This window comes from Phascolarctos cinereus, unplaced genomic scaffold, assembly GCF_003287225.1.
Source record: "Phascolarctos cinereus isolate Bilbo 61053 unplaced genomic scaffold, phaCin_HiC Scaffold_726;HRSCAF=1367, whole genome shotgun sequence".
NCBI classification, from domain to species: domain Eukaryota; kingdom Metazoa; phylum Chordata; class Mammalia; order Diprotodontia; family Phascolarctidae; genus Phascolarctos; species Phascolarctos cinereus.
In genome coordinates, this window is record NW_027556098.1 from 150,323,944 (window position 1) to 150,347,319 (window position 23,376).

General features: G+C 34.7%; 1 protein-coding gene across 1 annotated transcript in view; it reads right to left on the bottom strand.

Moving 5' to 3' along the window:
* The window catches only part of DPP10 (dipeptidyl peptidase like 10), a 956,967-nt gene that overhangs the window by 384,733 nt on the left and 548,858 nt on the right, over nt 1-23,376 (bottom strand). The window contains exon 5 of the mRNA XM_078146817.1: nt 5,959-6,033. Coding sequence (XP_078002943.1) covers nt 5,959-6,033 — 75 coding nt within the window. The remainder of the gene's footprint in view (nt 1-5,958; nt 6,034-23,376) is intronic.

A 23,376-nucleotide genomic window follows, 5' to 3' on the forward strand; every position in this document is an offset into this window, starting at 1 on the left:
TTCAAATACCAGCTTCATTACATTAAACCAATGGGGGAGCATCTTTCATTGGTTAATTAATTTATTTACTATGCTATAAGGATTTTAAAGTCTTTAAAGTCGATGGTGGATTTTGTTAATGCATGGAATTTCCCTCATAAAAGAATATGTGAAGGATACTGACAGATAGGGAGGCAGACACATAGATATGGTATCTAATAAGCATTTACAGTAACAAGCACTGAACTTAGCTCTTGGGATAAAAATCCAAGTGCATCCTCAGATCTAGTTAAATGACACTTTCTTTGATCATACTGTGTTTACATTATGTGTTACTTCCTAATCTGAAAGGCAACACACAAGTTTATGCTCATAGAAGCATTGGATGGAGATGGCCAGGATGGGATATAGAGGCCTAATTCCTGGCAAGATATGAGGAAAGCTCACCTATCAGAGCTGGAAGATACAAGGACAGAGATTAAATCTCAGGTGGTAAGGAGAAGAACATGGTGAGGACATGGCCTGAAAGTGGAGTAGAAGCCTAGTTTCCATCAAGTTAATATGAAAGTACATCTATTAGATCTTAGGAGCTGAAGGGCAAAGTGTAAGGTTGCAGTAGCAGAGTGATGAAGATGATGGACAAAAAGTAGGCAGTATGGTGGGGAGAAGGTCAGGAAGTAATGAATAATAACTTTCCAACTTACAAAAGAAAATTAATAAAACAACAAAAGGCTGCAATGTAAAAACAAAGAAAAAATACTTTGGAGAAGCAGCATGGAACCTTGAAGGAATTTGGAGGGGTTGCTACTAGATGGGCTTTAAATTCTTTCACAGCTGTACACCTATAATCATTTATTATAGTAAAAAAGGCATACAGAAATTGATAGGAGATAAAGATCCAAGAAAGAAACAAGCAATAAAACTTATACAATTATCTTTCTATGTAAGAATGCACAAAGGGGTTTGGAAGTCCTAAGACAAACACAAATGTACTACAGATCCTGACAATCAAAAGGCAAATTTGTGGCAAAGGTTTTTTTTTTTTAGTTACTGATATTGGTAGTTTGAGGTCTGTGACTAAAATGTAGTTGTGAGAGGTGGTAGTTATTCAAAAGAAATGGAATAGCTAAAGATGGCAGGCATGGAAGATGTAGTGGCAAGATGTAGAGAACATTGATTATTAACAAGTTGTAGGAATGTAAAGAAATCCATTAACAAGGAAGAGGAAAAATATGGTAGAAAGTATGAGCATGGAAATCTTCAGAGAAAGAAAGAGAAGTCATATCATCATCTGAATAGACTAATGAATGTAAAGTGGATATGAAGATGAGTTGAAATAAAGATTAAAAAAAGATGAGGTTTTAGAACAACATGGCATAATAAGTATTGGGGTTCAATTTAATTATTCAGATATCTGCTAGAAATCTTGTCCTACTCAATGAAGAACAAGGAACAACTTCTTGGCTTGTTTTCTAATGTTAGAAATCCCATTGATTCATTGGCTCTTTTTGCCTCTGAAGATGCAAAGTGTCTGAAGGGGTTAGACAAAGGAGCTGAAATAAAGAAGATGCTTGAGTTTGTAGGAGAAAAGAAAAAGACGTATAAATAAGATCAGTGACTCAGGACATCTGCATGCATTTCCCAAAGTGGCAATATATGACTCTTCCTATAATATCATTTGCATTTCCCAAAATGGCAATATGAAATCTTTTTTTAAAAAAAATATCGACAGCAATTGATACTCACACAGTGCTTTATAAGTGTACTAAGTTCTTAATACATATTATCTCATTTGGTCCTCTTAGGAATTAATGAGAGGAATTTCTATTTGGAATCTGTTTCTCATCAACAAGTAGTAATTGTTATTTTTGTTGTTTTTTACAGACTTATTTAATTGAGGAGGGCTGATCTAAATTTGAAAACGTCCTCTACCAATGATGATCAGAAACTCTTTTTGAAGTTATAGAAGTAAAGTATTGCATGGAGGTACTGATAGGGATAGAATCAGAAATTTAATTCTGTAAGGGACTTTAGAAATCACCTAATCCAGCCTCTTCATTTTACAGATGAGAAAACTGAACAGAGAATTAAACTTCCAAATATGGCATAATTTTCCAGTACTCCTGGTCTGACCTCAAGGTTAAATGACTTATCCAACTCACACCACTGATGTGCTTAAGAGTGAGGACTTGAACTTTATTGGACCTTCCTCTGAGGCTGGTGCTTACCTCATTATGTCATCATAGTTATGGAGTACAAAATATAAATTCCTTGGGGGAAAGTAAAATTACTCCATGTTACAATTTATTATAGAGGAGTGAAAAAAAAACAGCATCCTATAACCTGACACGTACCCCTAGATTTAGGCAGAATGAATTTCAAAGAATTGAGAGAAAGATAACAATAATAGCTTGAATGTATATAATACTTTATGGCTTGTTAAACATTTTGCATATGATATATAATTTGGTTCTCACAAACTTTCTCAGGTTGGTACTGTTATTAACTTAATTTTACAGATAAGGAAATTGAGGCTCATAGTCACCCAGTTAGTAAGTAGCTGAGGCAAAATTTTAACTCAGGGCCTTCTCATTTTAAGTCATCCTATGGATCATAATTTAATGTTTCCCATTATTCAATTCAATCAATATTTTTAAAGAATATCTTATATGAAATTCAAAATAAAGTCGGCCCAGGAAAGATGAAGACCCATCAAGAGTGAAATTTTTAAAGACACAAAGAGAAACAGTACAGATGAGCAGAAAAAGAATTGTCAAGAGAGCTATATTGCTACCAGAGGATTCATAAAACAACTAGATTTTTTAAAAAGCATGTTTAGGAGATGGAAGCTAGAGTAAAAGGAGTATAACACTAGCAGTATGGTGAGGGAAATGACAAAGATGAAATTAAGGAAAAAATAGCAGAAAAAGGTAAAGGTAACAAAAAGCAACTGTATTTGTTAATTTTTTGGGTAAGTGTATTTATTAGGCCAATTTCTAAAGAAAAAAAGATCAACATTACTAGCCTTGGGGCTACTTGCTGATATCTATTTATTGGGTGGGGTTGTTAACTATATGGGCAGAAAGAAGAGTATCAATGAAGGGATACAATAGGAGCTGATGGATAACCTTTTGGATGAGTGATAGCAAACAATCAGAGAGAAATCAAAGGTCCACAAATTCATATTTTGTTTCCTTTTACTTGCAACAAGAATGAAATTGTTAAATTATTATTATTATTATTAGGCAATTGGGGTGAAGTGACTTGCCCAGGGTCATAAGGCTATTAAGTGTCAAATGTCTGGTCTGAGACTGGATTTGAACTCAGGTCCTCCTGACTCCAGGGGTGGTGCTCTATCCATGTGTCTAAATAGTTAAAGTATAAGAGAATATCTAGATTCTTCTGATGAGTTCAAGTTACCAATCTTCACATAAGCCATACTGGCATCATTGGTGTTTCTTGAACTCAGTATTTTATTTTCTACCTACATCTTTTGAAACTGATTGACTTGTACACTCAAACGTACTTCCTCCATTTATCTGCTTCACACAATCCTTAGCTTCCTTCCAGGTTTACCTCCAATGTAACTTCTTATAAGTTTTCCATGATTCTGTTAGTTGTTCATTTTCTTTCCTCAAATCATACATCACTTTTTGGCTATTTTATGTAATATTTTGTATTGTACTCAATAGAATGTAAGTGTATTGAGAAAAAACAAACTTTTTCCATTTTGTCTTTGAATGCTCAACCCCTAATAAGTGGTATTGGAAATAATATACAGTGAATGAATGTTTATTGAATTGAATACTTGTTAGATTATATCCTAGGGCACTTGAAGTATTGAAAAATGAGATGGCTCAGTGGCAGTTGGCAATTTCTGAAAGATTATGGTACAAAGTCCAGGTGAAGGTGTAACAGAGATTTCTTGAAATGGAAAGCTTCATGAATTAGTATATTACATCTAATAAAACACACAAGGGAATGAAACATGTATATAAATATATAAAACACATACTAACTTCCTACTGAAAATTCCCCTGTTATGCTTAATTGTGGTACAGAGATGACCCTGGGTTTGTAAAGGTTTACCAATAGAATAGAAGCAAGCCCCTAAAAGCTAGAAAGGCTGGTCAACAATGACTAGTCAAATCAAGTTCTAAGAGATCCAGAACTATAAGGTTGGTCAATGATTTATAATTTTATTTCAATAAAAACAACTAATAGAAACCATTTATTACACCATTAAGTTTCTTTAAGAATCTGTAAAGCCTATACACTCCTAAAAATACTGTTTTAAATGATTAAAAACAATGTCAAATTTTGTTTAGATGTTAGTAAAAATAGAAATGCATTTTTCCCCATCCAATTTCACAAAACCACTAAAATCTATCCACGGGCTATCTGGTTTTTGTACATACAGTTAAGAATTCTTGTTATAAATAGACAAATGATAGAAGTGGCCAACTATGTATCCTATAGTTAGATCAGATCAATTAATGCAGAAATATATATTGATATATAACCCCTAAAATATTGTCCATTTGGGAAGAATCCTTGTTTTTATAATAGATACAAAATAGACAGGACATATGCATGATATAATATTAATTTCTGAATTTCCTCAAAGAATTGTAAACATCAGCATAAGAAAGAAAAGTACCAAAAGACTTTTTTTTATCTTGAATATACCAGTAAATGATCTAAATATGCTCCGTATAAATGCCTAAACCAGATTAGTGTAAGGTTTGTAGTTCTTCATTCTTCAATGAGAGACAAATTTAAATTATTAAGTGTACTTCAAAATAGGATGAAAGTTCAATCTCAGATGTAGAGTGGGAATGCCTTAATGAGGTTCTCTGGGAGGAACAACTAGCATTTCTCACAATCAGCAAGTCAACTTCACAGAGACCTGGTGATAGAAATCCTTTTTTTGATCATAAAAATCACTGTGCTACTAAAGCAAATGATTTCAGATTGCCATTATATACATTTAGCTTAAAAACAAGGTGTGGTTGACTGTCTAGTTCTTTTTCTTCCCATTTTAACTAATGACACCTAATACCTATAGAACTTTGGAAACAAACAAACAAAAAAACCCTAGAAAGAACATCCAAAAAAATTATATACTTCTCCAGCTACACAGCAGCTTAAAGGGGACAACTCTGACACAGAACAATTATGGAGAGTTAGCAGAAATCTCATTCTCATTCAGACAGACAGCAAACAAATAAACTCTTCCTAAACTATTTTGAAAAGTGCTATTTATCTAGTTTTGTCCCATTATCTACTTTTAGAAACTGACAATTGAATCATTAAGGTTAAAATTCAGCAGATTACTCCAACTACCAGAGAGTTCATTAAGATATCAGTTTATCTTTGGCAACATTTTTTTCATGTTGAACAAATATCAAGCATATCAAAATAAAATATAAGAATAAAGTACTAATAATCATATTTGAGAGGAGAGCAAAATTCATACATAGTCTGATATTTGGTTTTTCTTACAACTTAATGTAACTGATTTAATGAAATAAGTACATACACCCAAACACATTCACTTCTTATAACACTTTATTTACCTTCCCAAATAACTGAATATATTTGATTAATGTGTTTCACGAAGTTTTAAATTGTCAACCAAAGCTTAACATTGGAGTTGCCTGTAGCCACGTCTTTTCTCTTTTCTTATGCTTTCTGTTCATTTTACACCTATAGTTTCTCTTGGAAACATCCCCTATTTACCAAGCTGCCTACAGCCTCTCTTGTTCAGGCCTTCATTTCCTCCACAACGAACAAATGCAACATTCAAATGTCAGGTCTCCTATTTCCAGGCTCTACTGTCAAATTGACCATTGACTATACCACTGGCAAGTAATGAACAACCAATCACAACACTTCTAGACTAAAAAAAAGCAACCTTCTTTGCAAATTCTTTACAAATAAAAGGGATGATACAACTAGAATTGATAATTTACTTACCTGTTTCACATCATAAGCCAGAAGAACAAATCTTAAATCTGGTGAAACAGAGTGTCTTGATGCTTTGAAGGTTACCTACAGAAAAATAAGAGAATGTAAGAAATATTGGCTTGAATTTGCATGCATTAATATCAATAAGAAAGTAACTGATATTCTTTCTCTCTCTCCTTCTTCCTCTCCCTTCTGTTAGGTGTTGAAGTAGATGGAAAAGAGTAATGATAATAGAGTCAGGAAAATCTGAATTCAAGTCCCTCCCTCAGACACTTACTAGCTGTATAACCCTAGTCAAGTAACTTAATCTCCTCATCAGTAAAACTGGGTTGATAATTGCACCTAATTAGTAGATTTTTATGAGCATCCAATGAGATAACATATACAGCATGTTGCAAACCTGAAATGCTATATAAATAATAGTTATGAAAAAAAGTCTCATACCACATCCAAGGAACTTCCCTGTTCTTGAAATTCATGAATTTCTCCTCAGTTTATTTCCCACCTGGATGTATGACCTCATCATGCCTAGATATAGAAAACCTTTCCCCGCCGTTAGACATTGTTTTTATTTTTGTTTCCTCTCTTTAGATTGTGATTTCCTTGAAGGCAGGGCCTTTCTCATAACTCTCTTTGTATCCCCAGTGCTTAGCAAAGTGTTAGGCACATAGTAAATGCTTAATAATTAGCCCAATCTATTTTTTCTTTTTAAAAAAAATATTTAGCCTTTATTTTCCCCAGTAACATGTAAAAATAATTTTTAACATTTATTTTTTAGGACTTTGAGTTCCAAATTCTTTCCCTTCCTTCCTCCCCACCCTCCCACTGAGAAGGCAAGCAATTAGATATAGGTTATAGATGTGTAGTCATGCAAAACACTTCCATAATAGTCGTGTTGTGAAAGAAAACATAGACAAAAAAAAAAACTCAAGAAAAATAAAGTTAAAAAATCATGCTTCAGTCTGCATTGAGACAGCATCAGTTCTTTGTCTAGGGATGTATATCATTTTTCATCATAACTCTTCCACAGTTGTCTTGGATCATTGTATTACTGAGAATAGTTAAGTCATTCACAGCTGACCTTCCACAATATTGTTGTTACTTTGTACACAGTACATTTCACTTTGTATCAGCCCATGTAAGTCTTTCCAGGTTTTTCTGAAAACATCCTACTCAACATTTCTTATAGTACAATAACATTCCATTATAATCATATACCACAATTTGTTCACCCTTCCCCATTTGATGGTCATTTAACTTTTTGCCCCCCAAACAGAGTTGCTATAAATATTTTTGTACGTGTAGATGCTTTTCCCTTTTTTTATCTCTAGTAGTGGTGTTGCTAGGTCAAAGGTATAGATGATTTTTGGGGGTCATAATTCCACATTTCTCTGGTTGAATGATTGAATCAGTTCACAACTATGACAACAGCACTCTAATCTCTCATTTTTCCTGCATCCCATCCAACATTTGTCATTTCCCTTTTTATGTCCTATTAGCCAATCTGATAGGTATGAGGTAGTACCTCAGAAATGTTTTAATTTGCATTTCTTTAATCCATAGTGAGCTAGAGTATTTTTCACATGAGTATAGAAAGCTTCGATTACTTCATCTGAAAACTGTTCATATCTTTTCATAATTGATCAATTGGGGGATGACTCTCATTTTTTATGAATTTGGCTCTGTTCTCTATATGTTTGAGAAATGAGGCCTTTATCAGAGAAATTTGCTTCAATTTTTTTTCACGGTCACTATTGTTAACTATATTCCCTTCCATCTTATTATCCCCTCTATGCTATTCTCTTTCTCCTTTTACCCTGCCCTTCCTCAAAAGTGTTTTACTTCTAACTAACACCTCCCAATCTGCCATCCCATCCCTTCTATCATACATCCCCTTCTCTTATTCCCTTCCCCACTTACTTTTCTGTCTGGTAAGAGGATATATTTCTATTTCCAACTGAGCGTATATGTTATTCCCTTTTTCAACCAATTCTGATGAGAGTAAGGTTCACTCACTCCCCTTCAGTCCCCCGCCTTTCCCTCTACTGTAAAAGTTTTTTCTTGCTTCTTGTATAGGAGATAATTCACCCCATTCTACCTCTCCCTTTATCTTTCTCCCAGTACATTCCTCTCTTACCCCTTAATTTTATTTTTAGATATCATTTCTTCATATTTAACTCACACCTGTGCCCTCTGTCAATATATACTCCTTATAACTATCTTAATAATGACAAAGGTCTTATTAGTTACAAATATCATCTTCCAATGTAGGGATGTAAACAGTTTAGCTTTAATAAGCTCCTTATGATTGCTCTTTCCTTTTTATCTTTCTATGCTTGTCTTGAGTCTTGTATTTGAAAGTAAATTTTCTTTTCAACTGTGTTCTTTTTTCAAGACTACTTAAAATTCCTGTATTTCATGGATCGTCAATGTTTTCCCCTAAAAGATCATACTCAGTTTTGCTGGGTAGGTGATTCTTGGTTGTAATCCATGCTCCTTAAATGCTATATAAATAATAGTTATGAAAAAAAGTCTCGTACCATATCCAAGGAAGTTCCCTGTTCTTCAAATTCATGAATCTTCAAGAGACATCAACCGAGAAACTTACACCTTTTACACCATTATCAAATTTGGAATATCAAATTCCAAGCCCTCTGATCTTTTAATGTAGAAGCTGCTGAATCTTGTGTTATCCTAACTGCTGCTCCATGATATTTGAATTGCTTCTTTCTGGTTGGTTGCAATATTTTATCCTTGACCTCTGAACTCTGGAATTTGGCTTTAAGGTTCCTGGCAATTTTCATTTTGGGATCTCTTTCAAGAAGAGATCAGTGGATTCTTTCAGTTTGTATTTTACCCTATGGTTCTAGTATATCAGGGCAGTTTTCCTTGATAATTTCTTGAAAGATGATGTCTAGGCTCTTTTTTTTTTTTATCATGGCTTTCAGCTAATCTAATTTTTTTTTTTTTTTTTTGGCAATTGGAGTTAAGTGACTTGCCCAGGGTCACACAGCTAGTAAGTGTCAGGTGTTCAGTCTGAGGCCAGATTTGAACTCAGGTCCTCCTGACTTCAGGGCTGGTGATCTATCCACTGCACCACCTAGCTGCTTTAATCCAATAATTTTTAAACTATCTCTCCTTATTTTCCATGTCAGTTGTTTTTCCAATGAAGTATTTCATATTTTCTTCTATTTTTCATTCTTTAGGTTTTTGATTTCTCATAAAGTCATTAGCTTCCATTTTCTCCATTCTAATTTTTAAGGACTTATTTTCTTCAGTGAGCTTTTGGAACTCCTTTTCCATTTCACCAGTTCTGCTTTTTAAGGCATTCTTGTCGTTGGCTTTTTGGACTTCTTATACTATTTGGCCTAGTCCATTCTTTAGGTGTTATTTTCTTCACTGATTTTTTGTCTCTTCTTTACCAAGTTGTTGACTCATTTTTCAAGATTTTCTTCCATCATTCTCATTTCTCTTCACATTTTTTTCTTCTACCTCTCTTATTTGATTTTCACAACTCTTTTTTTTTAGCTCTTACATGGCCCTAGATTCATTCATATTTTTCTTGGAGGCTTTGGGGTAGGATCTTGAATTCGTTTTCTTTTTCTAAGTGTATGTTTTGATCTTCCTTATCACCTTAGTAACTTTTTATAGTGAGGGGTTTTTTTTCTGTTGTTCACTCATTTTCCCAGTTAATTACTTGACTTTTTAACTTTTTGTTAATATAGGGCTTTGCTTCCAAGGTGGAGAGCACACTGTCCCAAGCTTCAGGGGTTTTGTGGAGCTGTTTTCAGGGATACTTCTAGTGACCTGTAAGTTTTCAGTTCTTCTGAGATGGTATGATCTAAGGAAAGGTGTTTGCTACTCTTCTGTCCTGTGCTCTGCTCTATAAGCGACCACAAGAACCCTTTTTTTATCCTGGAACTATGAGGAGGCCCTCCTTCATTGTGGCCATAAGCTCTTCTATGCTAGTATTCCTTCTCACCCTGGGACTGCCATCAAGGACTGGTATCTGGATCCAAGTAGGGGCAGAACCACTGCCACTGCCACTTCTAATTTTGTCACTCCTAAGGCCTGCTCCTGGTTTGCTGTGGCCCAATCTGCACTGGCATGGCCTGCACTGAAGTGCACTCCTCTCTCACCCTGGTGTAACAGACCTTTCCTGCTGACCTTCCAAATTGTCTTAGGCTGGGAATTTGTTTCTCTCCATCTTTTTGTGGGTTCTTTTGCTCTAGAATTTGTTTTGAATCAATTTTAACAGTATTTAGAGAGGTTTGGGGGAGAGCACAAGTGTGTCCTGCCTTTACTTGGCAATCTTGGCTCTGTCTTCAGCCCAATCTATTTTTGAGACTATCTTTAGAATACAGGATTAATATTTTAAATAATCAGAGAAAAGTTAGTCTCCTCGATATTATTTAACAGCCTTTTTTTTGTGGTAGAGGGGTTACCAGGTATTGCATTTATTTAAAGAGAAAAAAAAAGTATTGGCACATTTTTGATGGTATAGTTTCTTGACTTTCTCTTCTGTCCCCTTTGGAAAATATATTTTTATATAATAAGTTTATAGGAGAAAACCTCTCTTTAAAAGCTACAAAATTTCTGATGAAAATTAAAGTGAGATGGAAAACTGAATCATGTATCTAATGTTGGGGGACGATTGGAAAAAAAAAAAACTCATCTTATGGTACCTGAATGAAATTGGACCTGGAATTTAACCAATACATGCTATTGATATCAAAAGCAACTTAACAAGGGCAGCGAAGTGGTGCAGTGAATAGAGCAACAGCCCCGGAGTCAGGAGGACCTGAGTTCAAATCCAGTCTCAGAACAGAAATTTACTAGCTTTGTGACCCTGGGCAAATCACCTTAACCCCATTGCCTAGCAAAAACACACAACAAACAAACAAACAAACAAAAGCAATTTGACAGATCTGATTGAGAACTATGGTTAGCCTAAGGGAATATATTTAAATAAAATAGCGATATTTATACTACCTAGTTCATATCTGAAGACAGATAGAATAAATGTGCTTTCCTGATTATATAAATTGAAAAAGAAAAGAAATGAAAATATTTCCTTTGTGACATTGTATACAATAGAAGATGATAGTTAAATACATTCCCACAGTTAAGATTTTTACATATCATATTAGGGATGGCGCTAACTATATAAGAATGACCAACATCAAAGGTTAGAATATTTGCTCCCTTTCGTCTCCTAAGTACAGGTGAATAATTACCAGAGGTAGAGAAAGAAATAAAAAAATATCCCAAATCCAAGAGTTTAACTACTACTCCCTTATAAAATCTGATGTGTTACAAAGAAAAGGCCTACAAATCCCACAGAATAATCATGGAAACCAGGACCTCCACAAGGAAGTGGCTAAAAGATTCCAAACAGTGAGAAAATATTAAAAAAGATCAATGAAAGCGATTTTTTATCAAGTGAATCCCAAAACCAGTTTGACAAGGAAGCAGGATGAGGATCAGTGGTCAAGATGTCTTGGATAGATATCCAATAAAACCAGATTGTGTTTGTGCAGCCAACAGTTTATTTTGTGGTAAACAAAATAAATGCACATTAAAAAAAACAATTTAGAAGCATAAACAAGTAAAGCAGATATATAGATATTAGAAGATATTCACAGAATTATAGGTTCAAAGATTCACACCTAGAGTTTAATTATTCCAAATGCCTCATTCTACAGACATGGAAATTAAGGCCCAGAGAAGTTCAGGAACATGTCCATGGTCACAAGGAACTGCAATTAAAAGTTGGGTCCTATACTCCACTTTTAGTACTCTTTCCAATGAAAACTGTTATCTCAAGAAACTAAAAAGAAAGAAAAATAGGAAAAATTCTGATAAGTTAGTAAGGAATTACTTCCTTCACATATTCACCTGAAGTAATGTTTGTTAACAGCACTCACAGGTTAATTTACTTAGATTCCATATATGAGGCCAATTTTAAGACATCTACTCTAGGGAAACAGAAGACTTGACTATCATAGAATCTGCACTTTCTCCAAGGTCACAAGAAGTCATCTTCACAGTAGAACCCAAGAGAGAGCTCAGCTTCCTAGATGCTGCTTTTTCTCACCAGTTAAAATTAGTACAGAGCTAAATTTGATAGTATAAAGGAAATCTCACCTCTCCCCCATATTTCTCCATGTGATGTTCTTGGCATGCATTAAATTCACACCTTCACAGGTATGTTTGTCCCTCAGTAACAACATTTTAGTATCTTTTACAGCTCCTGCAATTATATAGTCTGGCACTTTTTTAATTATCACTACACTGCCTTAAGCTTATGCAATGTATGACCTGGGAAACTTTCCAAATTCTTTTTCAGAGAAGTAAGGATCAGAATCTTCCCATATTGAGAGAGATAGAGACAGGTCACTGATGCTACAGAGAACCATACTAATCATAGACTTATGAGGTACACACCTAGTAGCTAGCATGGGAGAGCCTAGAATTTTCAGAGAAACAACATAAGTGCTCCCCATTGTTGAATTCAATTCATATTTGTTTAGCACATCTTATGTAAAATTCCAAAAAAAATTGAGAAAATGTTAAATATATATGAGGCAGCTAAGTGGCACAATGGAAAAAGTGTAGGGCTTGGAGTCAGGAAGGTCAGAGCTCAAATATCACTTCAGATATCTGTTAGCTGTGTAACCATATATGAGTTACTTCACATCTCTCAGTCTCAATTTCCTAATCTGTAAAATGAAGGAGTTAGATTTGAAAGCATGTATTGTCCCTACCAGCTCTAATTCTATGATGCTAAGAAGTATTTATTAAGCATTTACTATGTGTAAGGTGGCAAGGATACAAAAGTGAAAAAATAAATGAATACATCAACTACTATACAACAGATGATTATAATTTATTAGACAGGATATGACATGCATACAAAAGACAATGTTGTCACCTTTAGGAATATAAGTCAAAATCATGCATGCTGTGCAGACAAAAAATATTCAGAGACCTGACCTAACACATAGGAATTATACAAAAAGCAGTGCACAACTGGACAAGCAGAGGCATAGGACCATATTACTAAGAAGTGACATAGAAGACCTTAGGTTAACTATATGTGCGCCTCTTTGGGAACCTGTAAGTCTTGGTCTTCCTCAATTAAGGTTTTATTTAATAAGCTATTAAGTATTCCATATCTATCTGAATACAGAATTCTGTTACATATAGTCCTCACCTTTAGAATATCTCTTTGAAAGAAGAAACAAATATATAGGACCACAGTAAAAAATGGAACTTTTTGGTGACTCCAGGCCATCTAATGAAACTTTCTCTACCAATGCAGATCAGAAACTTCTCTGTAATATCTAGTCCTACAGAGTTGATTGGGGTACAAAATAGTTAAATGACTTAGCCAGAGTCACATAGACAGCATATATTGAAAGTGGTACTTGAATCTATGTCTTTCTAAGGCTGAGGCCAGCATGCTATTCATTCTACCATGCTAACCCTCAAATATTTATCATATGAAATATATATATTTACTATGAAAGTTTTTATATATTTCTTCAAATTTAAAAATGGATGCTTTATTCATTGTTATTATCACAGATTATCATTGTCCTCACTTAAATTGTTGGCTTATATAAGCCATGTATTGAATTTTCATTGTATCCTTGGTGATTAGCACAGTAAAATGCATGAAATAAAGTGTTTTATACATGTTTGTTGACTGACTGGCTGAAGTCAGATTCAGGACTAAAATAAGAGCTATAGTCTGATTCATATTCTATTAAATCAAGCAAATTTCCCCTTTTTCACCTTATAGTGAATACCATATGGCATTCAAATTAACCTGGAGTTATCCCTTCATACATGTTTCCAAGTTAATATTTACTAGGTGGAGTTAGAATGTCTCCATGTAGTCTTACCCCTGCAGTGATCAGACCATCACATTCTATTAATCTTCATTCATTCTGTCTTGTCTGGGTCCACCAATTTTAGCCAGCCAAGGGAAAAGTATAGGGAGGAATGATCTAATACATCGTCAAATTTATCTTCATAAATAAAAAAATGCATTCTCATAAAGTAATCCAAAATCTATCAAATAAAAGAAAAAATGGCTATTTGGGACATATAGGCCAAGTAGAAAGGAGATGTAGTCCTGGATCTGCCATAAACTCACTATGTTACTCGTAGTAAGTCTACTGCTTACATAATCTTCTTCCATCATTTATTAAGGAACTTGAGCTAAATAATCCTAAGGGCCCTTTGATCTATGACATTCTCTGCTTCTTTGAAATATAATAATATACTGGTTAAATAATTAGACTAGGAGTCAGGAGAAACTGGGTTAAAATCCTGCCTCAGATATTTACTGACTGTGTGACTCTAGGAAAGTCATTTATCCCATGTTCTCCAGTGCCTTTATCTATAAAAGAATGGCTTGATTGATGATATCTAAATTTCATCCAGCCTCAAAGTCTATGATTCTATAAGTCTATGGTTAATAAAACTATGAATGTGGCAGTACTTAGCTATTAGAAAACAATAGATAAAATGAGGACTAGTGTGCTGTCTTGCTTATATAATTTTGTTAACACTGTTTTAATGTCAAGAATGCTCTCCTTAACTCCCTAGGTCTTGCCAAATCCTATGTAACCTTTAGGATCTAGAGCAAATGACATTTTCTCCAGGAAGCTCTGATTAGAGCAATCTCAAATGATCTCTTGCTCCTCTGAACTCATAACAATTACCATCTGTACAACTGACTCAACTATCAATCTTGTCCTGCCTTGTCACAGCTGTTCTGTAGTTGTCTTGAACAGTAACTTAAATGTTTTATTGTTACCATAATATCTCCATTATGAACCATGAGGATAATCCTAATGAAATATTGCTTAGGCAGAACTTTAACAATCAAGGACAGAAATAATATTGGAAGCAATATATTCAGATACAAGAGCAGTGTATAGATTTATTCATTCCACAAAGGTAAATAAGATGCAAATGCAGAAAAGAAGAAAAAGACAGTGTTATGCTATCAATGCATTAGAGTTGCAAAACAAGGCACTAAATGAATTTTGAGGGGCAAAGACTTTAGCTAGAGTAAGGTACAAGGAAAGCTTATAGTTCTGTCTACAAGAATCTCCTAAACAATTTTGGAGGATAAAACATAACCATTAAACATAGCATGACAAGATTAGTCAATAATTTAAAAGATACATGATTTCAGTGATGAAAGGAATACTTCAATCCAAATGCATGGTTTTCTCTCTGAATCTGTTGAATTGTCATTATAAAAGCACAGAAAAAGTTTGGCCACTTCCGGGAGCCAAGATGGTGGAGTAAAAAGGTAGTCCCTCTCACTCTCCCCTATCAACCTCAGAAAACCCAGAAAATATCACCCCAGAAAAAAAAACCCTGGAAGAGCTGAACTAGAAGAAACACAAGGAGCAGCAGTGCAGCAGCACAGGAAATGGGTCTCCCAGTGCCTCAGCAAAAATAAGGGAGTAGAACTAAAAGGGGCCCCAGGTGGATAAGTACCCAGGGGCATTCATCTGAAAGGAGCTGAAGAAAGCCACCTAGAATCTTCCTAAAGACCTGGCCTTGCTGGTTCCAGCCCAACACCAGGTGAACTGTCGGAGCCCTGCAGCCTCCAACTGTCAACCAGGAAGAGATCCTGAAGCCCATGTGGTAGAGCAGGCAAACACCAACACCTGGACCTCAGAGTGCTTCAGTGGGGGTGGGGTAGCCAGTGACTGCCAGCTCAGAAAATCACCAGGTACCTTGGCACTCTTCCAAAAAGGAATCTCCCAGTGCATTAGCAGAAATAAGGGAGGCAGCACTGCAAGGGGCCCCAGGCAGATAAACACCCTGCACCACCCATCTAAAAGTAGGTGAAGAAAGCCAAAGGAAAGCAAAAGCAGGCAATCTAGAATTGCCTGAAAGGTCCAGTCTTGCTAACTCCAGCCCAACATGAGGTAAACTGCCAAAACTCTACAGCCTGTAATTACCAACATAACAGGCCCCAGAACACAAATCCAGTGACCAAGATGAAGGCTCCCAACACAAGAAGCTTGGGTTAGTGCTCTCTGGTCCCCAGCAGGAAAGCTCAATCTCTTTAAAGGCCAGGGAATAAAGAAACACCATGAGTAAAAAGAAATGTACCACAGATTCATATCATGAGAAGAGTGAAGATCAAGGCAGAAATTCTGAAGAGGACAACCATTGTCAACAAACCCACATCTGCAACGTCAAAAAGAAATATGAACTAGTCTGAAGCCCAAACAGCCTTCTTAGAAGAGCTCAAGAAGGATTTTAAAAGTCAAATGAGAGAGGTAGAAGAGTCCTTAAAAAATACAATTGGCCAATTGGAAAAAAAGTACACTGAAGAAAACAAGTCCCTTAAAAACACAATTGGCCAATTGAAGAAGGAAGTACAAAAACTAACAGAAGAAAACAATCTGTTAAAAACTAGAATTGGACCAATGGAAACTAATGTCTCTATGAGAGAGCAAGAATCAGTCAAACAGAAACAAAAAAAATGAAAAAATAGGTGAAAATGTAAAATACCTCATCAGTAAAACAACCGACCTGGAAAATCGATCCAGGAAAGACAATTTAAAAATTATTGGACTACCTGAAAATCATGATGAAAAAGACAGCCTGGACAGTGTCTTTGAGGAAATCATAAAGGAAAACTGCCCTGAAGTTCTAGAACCAGAAGGGAAAAATAACCATAGAAAGTGGTGACACAGGTTGCCACCTCAAAGAGATCCCAAATTGACAATGCCAAGGAATATACGAGCAAAATTCCAAAATTACCAGATGAAAGAGAAGGTGCTGCAAGAAGCCAGAAACACTTTAAATATCATAGAACCACAGTAAGGATTATACAGGACCTTGCAGCTTCTACATTAAAAGACCGCAGTGTGTAGAACATGATATTTCATAAGGCAAAGAGCTTGGATTGCAACCAAGGATCAACTACCCAGCAAAAACGAGCATGATTTTTCAAGGAAGGAGATGGATATTCAATGAAATAGAAGATTTCCAAACCTTCCTGATAGGACCAGAGCTCAACAAAAAGATTGATCTTCAAGTACAAGATTCAAGAAAGACATAAAAAGGTAAATGGGACAGAAAGATACAATATGTTGTTAATAAGGGCAGACTGTTTACATCCCTACAAGGGAAGATGACACTTGCAACTCTTGAGAACTGTATTGTTATCACACCATGTTAAAGGAGTATACATATAGTGGGTGGATATTAGTTAACTTTGATGTAATGAAAGAAGTGGGAGGGTGTGAGCATTGTTTGAACCTTACTCTCATTAGATTTGGCTCAAGAAGGGAATAACATAATCAGTTAGGTATAGAAATGTAACTTGCCCTATAGGCAGTAGGAGGGAAAAGGGAAAAGAAAAGGGAGGGGGGAAGAAGGGAGGGAAAGCAGTAAAGTAAAGGGGAAGAAAAGGGAAAGGGATAATAAAAAGGGGGAGGGACTGAAGGAGGGGTGGTCAAAAGCAAAACACTAGTGAAGGGGAAAGGAAAAGGAGAAAGAAAAGCATAAAGGGGGAAAGGATGGAGAAAAAGACACAGATAGTAATCATAACTGTGAATTTGAATGGGATGAACTCTCCCATAAAATGGAAATGGATAACAGAATGGATTAAAAACCATAATCCTACAATATGTTGTTTACAGGAAACACATTTGAAAAAGAGTGACACATACAGGGTAAAGGTAAAAGGCTGGAGCAGAATATATTATGCTTCAGCTGAAGTAAAAAAAGCAGGGGTAGCAATCCTGATCTCAGACAAAGCAAAAGCAAAAATAGATCTAATCAAAAGAGATAAGGAAGGAAACTACATCCTGCTAAAAGGCACCATAGACAATGAAGTAATATCATTACTAAACATATATGCATGCAAAGGTATAGCATCCAAATTGTTAAAGGAGAAGTTCAGGGAGTTACAGGAAGAAATAGACAGTTAAACTATACTAGTGGGGGACTTCAACCTCCTCCTCTCTGCACACAATAAACAAGAAAGAAGTTAAGGAGGTGAATAGAACATTAGAAAAGTTAGGTATGATAGACCTCTGGAGAAAACTGAATGGGGATAGAAAGGAATATACTTTTTTCTCAGGAGTACATGGCACATACACAAAAATTGACCATGTACTAGGGCATAAAAACCTCACAATCCAATGCAGAAAGGCAGAAATATTAAATGCATCCTTTTCAGATCATGATGCAATAAAAATTATATGTAATAAAGGGCCATGGAAAGATAGACTAAAAAATAATAGGAAATTAAATAATCCAATCCTAAAAAATCATAGAAACAATCAATAATTTCATTCAAGAGAATGACAATAATGAGACAACATACCAAAACTTATGGGATGCAGTGAAAGCAGTTCTTAGGGGAAGTTTTATATCTCTAAATGCTTACATAAATAAAATAGAAAAAGAGGAGATTAATGAATTGGGCATACAACTAAAAAAACTAGAAAAGAACAAATTAAAAATCCTCAACTAAACACCAAATTAGAAATATTGAAAACCAAAGGAAAAATTAAAAAATTGAAATTAAGAAAACTATTGAACTAATAAATAAAACTAAGAGCTGGTTTTATGAAAAAACCAATAAAATAGATAAACCTTTGGTTAATTTAATTAAAAAAAAAGAAAGAAGAAAACCAAATTACTAGTATCAAGAATGAAAAGGGTGAAGCTACCACCAAGGAAGAGGAAATTAAAACAATAATTAGGAATTATTTTGCCCAACTATATGCCAACAAATTTGACAATCTTAGTGAAATGGATACATATTTACAAAAATATAAATTGCCCAGATTAACAGAAGAGGAAGTAAAATACTTAAATAACCCCATCTCAGAAAAAGAAATTGAACAAGCCATTGATGAACTCCCTAGGAAAAAATCTCCAGGGCCAGATGGATTTACATGCAAATTCTATCAAACATTTAAAGAACAATTAATTCCAATACTATATAGAAAGGGAAGAAGGAGTCTTACCAAATTCTTTTTATGATACAAATATGGTGTTGATACCTAAACCAGGAAGAGTCAAAATAGAGAAAGAAAATTATAGACCAATTTCTCTAATGAATATAGATGCAAAAATTTTAAACAAAATACTAGCAAAAGGATTGTAGCAACTTATCACAAGAATAATACACTATGACCAGGTAGGATTTATACCAGGAATGCAGGGTTGGTTCAATATTAGGAAAACTATCAGCATAATTGAGCATATCAACACCAAAACCAACAGAAACCACATGATCATCTCAATAGATGCAGAAAAAGCTTTTGATAAAATACAACACCCATTCCTATTAAAAACACTAGAAAGCATAGGTATAAATGGAGTCTTCCTTAAAATAATAAATAGCATCTATCTAAAACCTTCAGCAAGCATTATATGTAATGGGGACAGGCTAGAAGCATTTCCAATAAGATCGGGGTGAAACAAGGATGTCCATTATCACCACTGTTATTCAATATTGTACTGGAAATTAGCTTTAGCAATAAGAGAAGAAAAAGAAATTGAAGGCATTAGAATAGGCAAAGAAGAAACAAAGCTATCACTCTTTGCAGATGACATGATGATATACTTAGAGAATCCTAGAGAATCAAGTAAAAAACTACTTGAAATAATAAACAACTTTAGCAAAGTTGCAGGCTATAAAATAAACCCACATAAATCATCAGCATTTCTATATATTACCAACAAAGTCCAACAGCAAGAGATAGAAAGAGAAATCCATTTAAACTTACTGTAGACATTATAAAATATTTAGGAGTCTACCTCCTGAAACAAACCCAGGAACTCTATGAACACAATTACAAAACACTTTTCACACAAATAAAATCAGATCTAAATAATTGGAAAAACATCAGTTGCTCATGGGTAGGCCGAGCTAATATAATAAAAATGACAATCCTACCTAAGCTAATTTACTTATTCAGTGCCATACCAATCAAACTACCAAAAAATTTTATAGAGTTAGAAAAAATAATAACAAGATTCATTTGGAAAACAAAAGGTCCAGAATATCAAAGGAACTAATGAAAAGAAATGCAGGGGAAGGTGGCCTAGCAATTCCAGATCTTAAATTGTATTATAAAGCAGCAATCATCAAAACTGCTTGGTACTGGCTAAGAAATAGGGAGGTGGATCAGTGGAATAGGTTAAATATGCAAGACACAGTAGTCAATGACTATAGTAATCTATTATTTGATAAACCCAAAGACCCCAGCTTCTGGGATAAGAACCCACTCTTTGAAAAAAACTGCTGGGAAAACTGGAAAAGAGTATGGCAGAAACTAGGCATAGACCCAAATCTCACACCATATACCAAAATAAAGTCAAAATGGGTTCATGACTTAGATATAAAGGCTGATACCATAAGTAAACTGGGAGAACAAGGAATAGTTTACCTATCAGATCTATGGAGAACAGAAGAATTCATGACCAAACAGGAGATAGAGAACATTATGAAAAGCAAAATGGATAATTTTGATTACATTAAATTGAAAAGTTTTTGCACAAACAAAGCCAATGCAACTAAGATTAGAAGGAAGGTAGAAAATTGGGAAACAATTTTTACAACCAGTCTGTCTTATGAGGGCCTCATTTTTTAAATATATAGAGAATTAAGACAAATTTATAAGAACACAAGCCATTCCCCAATTGATAAATGGTCAAAGGATATGAACAGACAGTTCTCAGATGAAGAAATTAAAGCCCTCTATAGTCATATGAAAAAATGCTATAAATCATTATTGATTACAGAAATGCAAATCAGAACAACTCTGAGGTACCACATCACACCTATCAGATTGGCCAACATGACAAAACAGGAAAATGATACATGTTGGAGAAGATGTGGGAAAATTGGAACACTAATGCATTGTTGGTGGAGTTGTGAAATGATCCAACCATTTTGGAGAACAATTTGGAACTATGCCCAAAGGGCTATAAAAATGTGCATACCCTTTGATCCAGCAATAGCACTTCTAGGGCTATATCCCAAAGAGATCATACAAATGGGAAAAGGACCCACATGTACAAAAATATTCATAGCAGCTCTTTTTGTGGTGGCAAAGAATTGGAAATTGAGAGGATGCCCATCAATTGGGGAATGGCTGAGCAAGTTGTGGTATATGAATGTAATGGAATACTGTGCTATAAGAAATGATGAACAAGTTGACTTCAGAAAATCCTAGAAAGACTTGCATGATCTGATGCTGAGTGAAGTAAGCAGAACCAAGAGAACATTGTGTACAATGACAGCCACGTTGTGTGATGACTGATATGGATAAACTGAACCCTTCTCAGCAATACAAGGATCTAAGACATCTCCAGAGGCCTCGTGATGGAAAATGCCACCCACATCCAAAGAAAGAATTACGGAAGTTTAATCTCTATAATTCTTTTTTTCTCTTCTGTGGAGTTTTGCTTCCTCTTTCTAATGGTTCCTCCTATTGGTTTTAATCTTTACTTACAATTTCACTAATGTGAAAATATGTTTAATAGGAATATAAATGTATAGCCTATATGAGATTGTGTGCCGTCTTGGGGAGGGTGGTGGGGAGGAAGGGGGAGAAAAATTTTAAACTCAAAGCATATGAAAGTGATTGTTGATAAATCAAAATAAATTAATAAAATTTAAAAAAAGAAAAAGTTTGCAGTGAGGCAAATAATCTATTACTAATGAGAGTAATGAAACTATTGACAGAAAATTCAAAATATGTATGTCGATGCCTTTAGGTATAGAGGAGAGAGTATACGGTGTTATATAAAATAGAAGTAGTTGAAGAAGCTAGCATAATCTCCATTTTTCCTGGTTAGAAGAATTATTTTATTTTTGAGATAACGGAATACAATATAGAGAGCTGAAAGGGACTTCATAGGTCTTTCAGTCCTATCTCCTCATTTTACAGATGAGAAAAATGAAGACCCAGAAGGGGAGAAGATTTGTTTTGAGTCCCATAAGTAAGATAATTTATCTTTGTTTCCACATTAGCCATGTTACGAAAAAAAAAAGAAGAAAAAAAAAGAGAAAAATGTTTCAATCTGCACTCAGAGTCCAATAAGTCCTTGTCCAGAAGTCGATAGCATTTTCATCAACATTCGTTTGGAATTGTCAAGGATAACTATACTTAGCAGAATGGCTAAATCTTTCACAATAGCTTATCATTGTAATACTGCTATCACTATATAGATACTATCCTTGGATCTGCTCACTTCCTTTTGCATTAGCTTATACAAGTCTACCCAGGTTTTATTTATTTTCTAAAACCATTCCCACATCATTTCTTACAATACAATAGTATTATATCATAATCATATGCCAGAACTTGTTCAGCTATAACCCAATTGATGGGCATCCCTTCAGTTTTCAGTTCTATGGCAGGATAAAAAAGTGCTATAATCATTTTCCTATATATTTGTCATTTTCCTACCTCTTGCTCTTTTGATGGTACAGATCTAGTAGCAGTATTTCTGCGTCAAAGGACTTGTGCAGTCTTGTAGCCCTTTGGCCATAGTTCCAAATTATTCTCCTGAATGGTTACACCAGTTCACAGGTTTACCAATGAAGCACTAGTGTACCTAGTTTTCCACATGACCTCTAATCTGTGTCACTCACCATTTTATTCATGTTAGCCAATCTTATGAGTGTAAGGTGGTACCTCACAGTTTTAATTTGCATTTCTGTAGTTAGTGATTGAGAGTATTTTTGTATGACTATTAACAACTTTGATTTCTTCTTTTGAAAACTACCTGGTCATATTCTATGACCACTTATCAATTAGGAAATGGCTTATTTTTAAAAATGAATTTGGCTCAGTTGTCTATTTATTTGATAAATGAGATGTTTATCAGAGAAAAATGCTGTAAAAAGTCTCCCTCCCCCCTCCCCAGCTTTCTGCTTTCCTTCTGATTTTGGATGCATTGGTTTTATTTTGAAAAAAAAAAGTAATTGAAATGTCATGTTACCTTCCATGATCCTATCTCTTGTACACTCACATACACAAATATATATACATGTTTGTGTATGTATAAATATATATATATATGTATATATATATATACATATATGTATATTCAATAAACAAGGGTAACAAACATATTTGTGTGCATATGTGTATATCTATTCAATAAAATAATGGCAAAAACATATACACACATATACATATATTTATTCATACATACATATAGAGATGGAGGGAGAGTGAATGCAGGGAGAGTAAGCACAGGAAGAGCAAGCATGGATTTTTTTTAAACAAAATATATCCATTTAGAAGTTTGAGATGCATCCCCTTTATCTCTTCTATTAGAAATAAACTTTGCAGTTGATATGACAAACCTGTTCAGAGTCAGTTAATATACACAGCTTTAGATCAG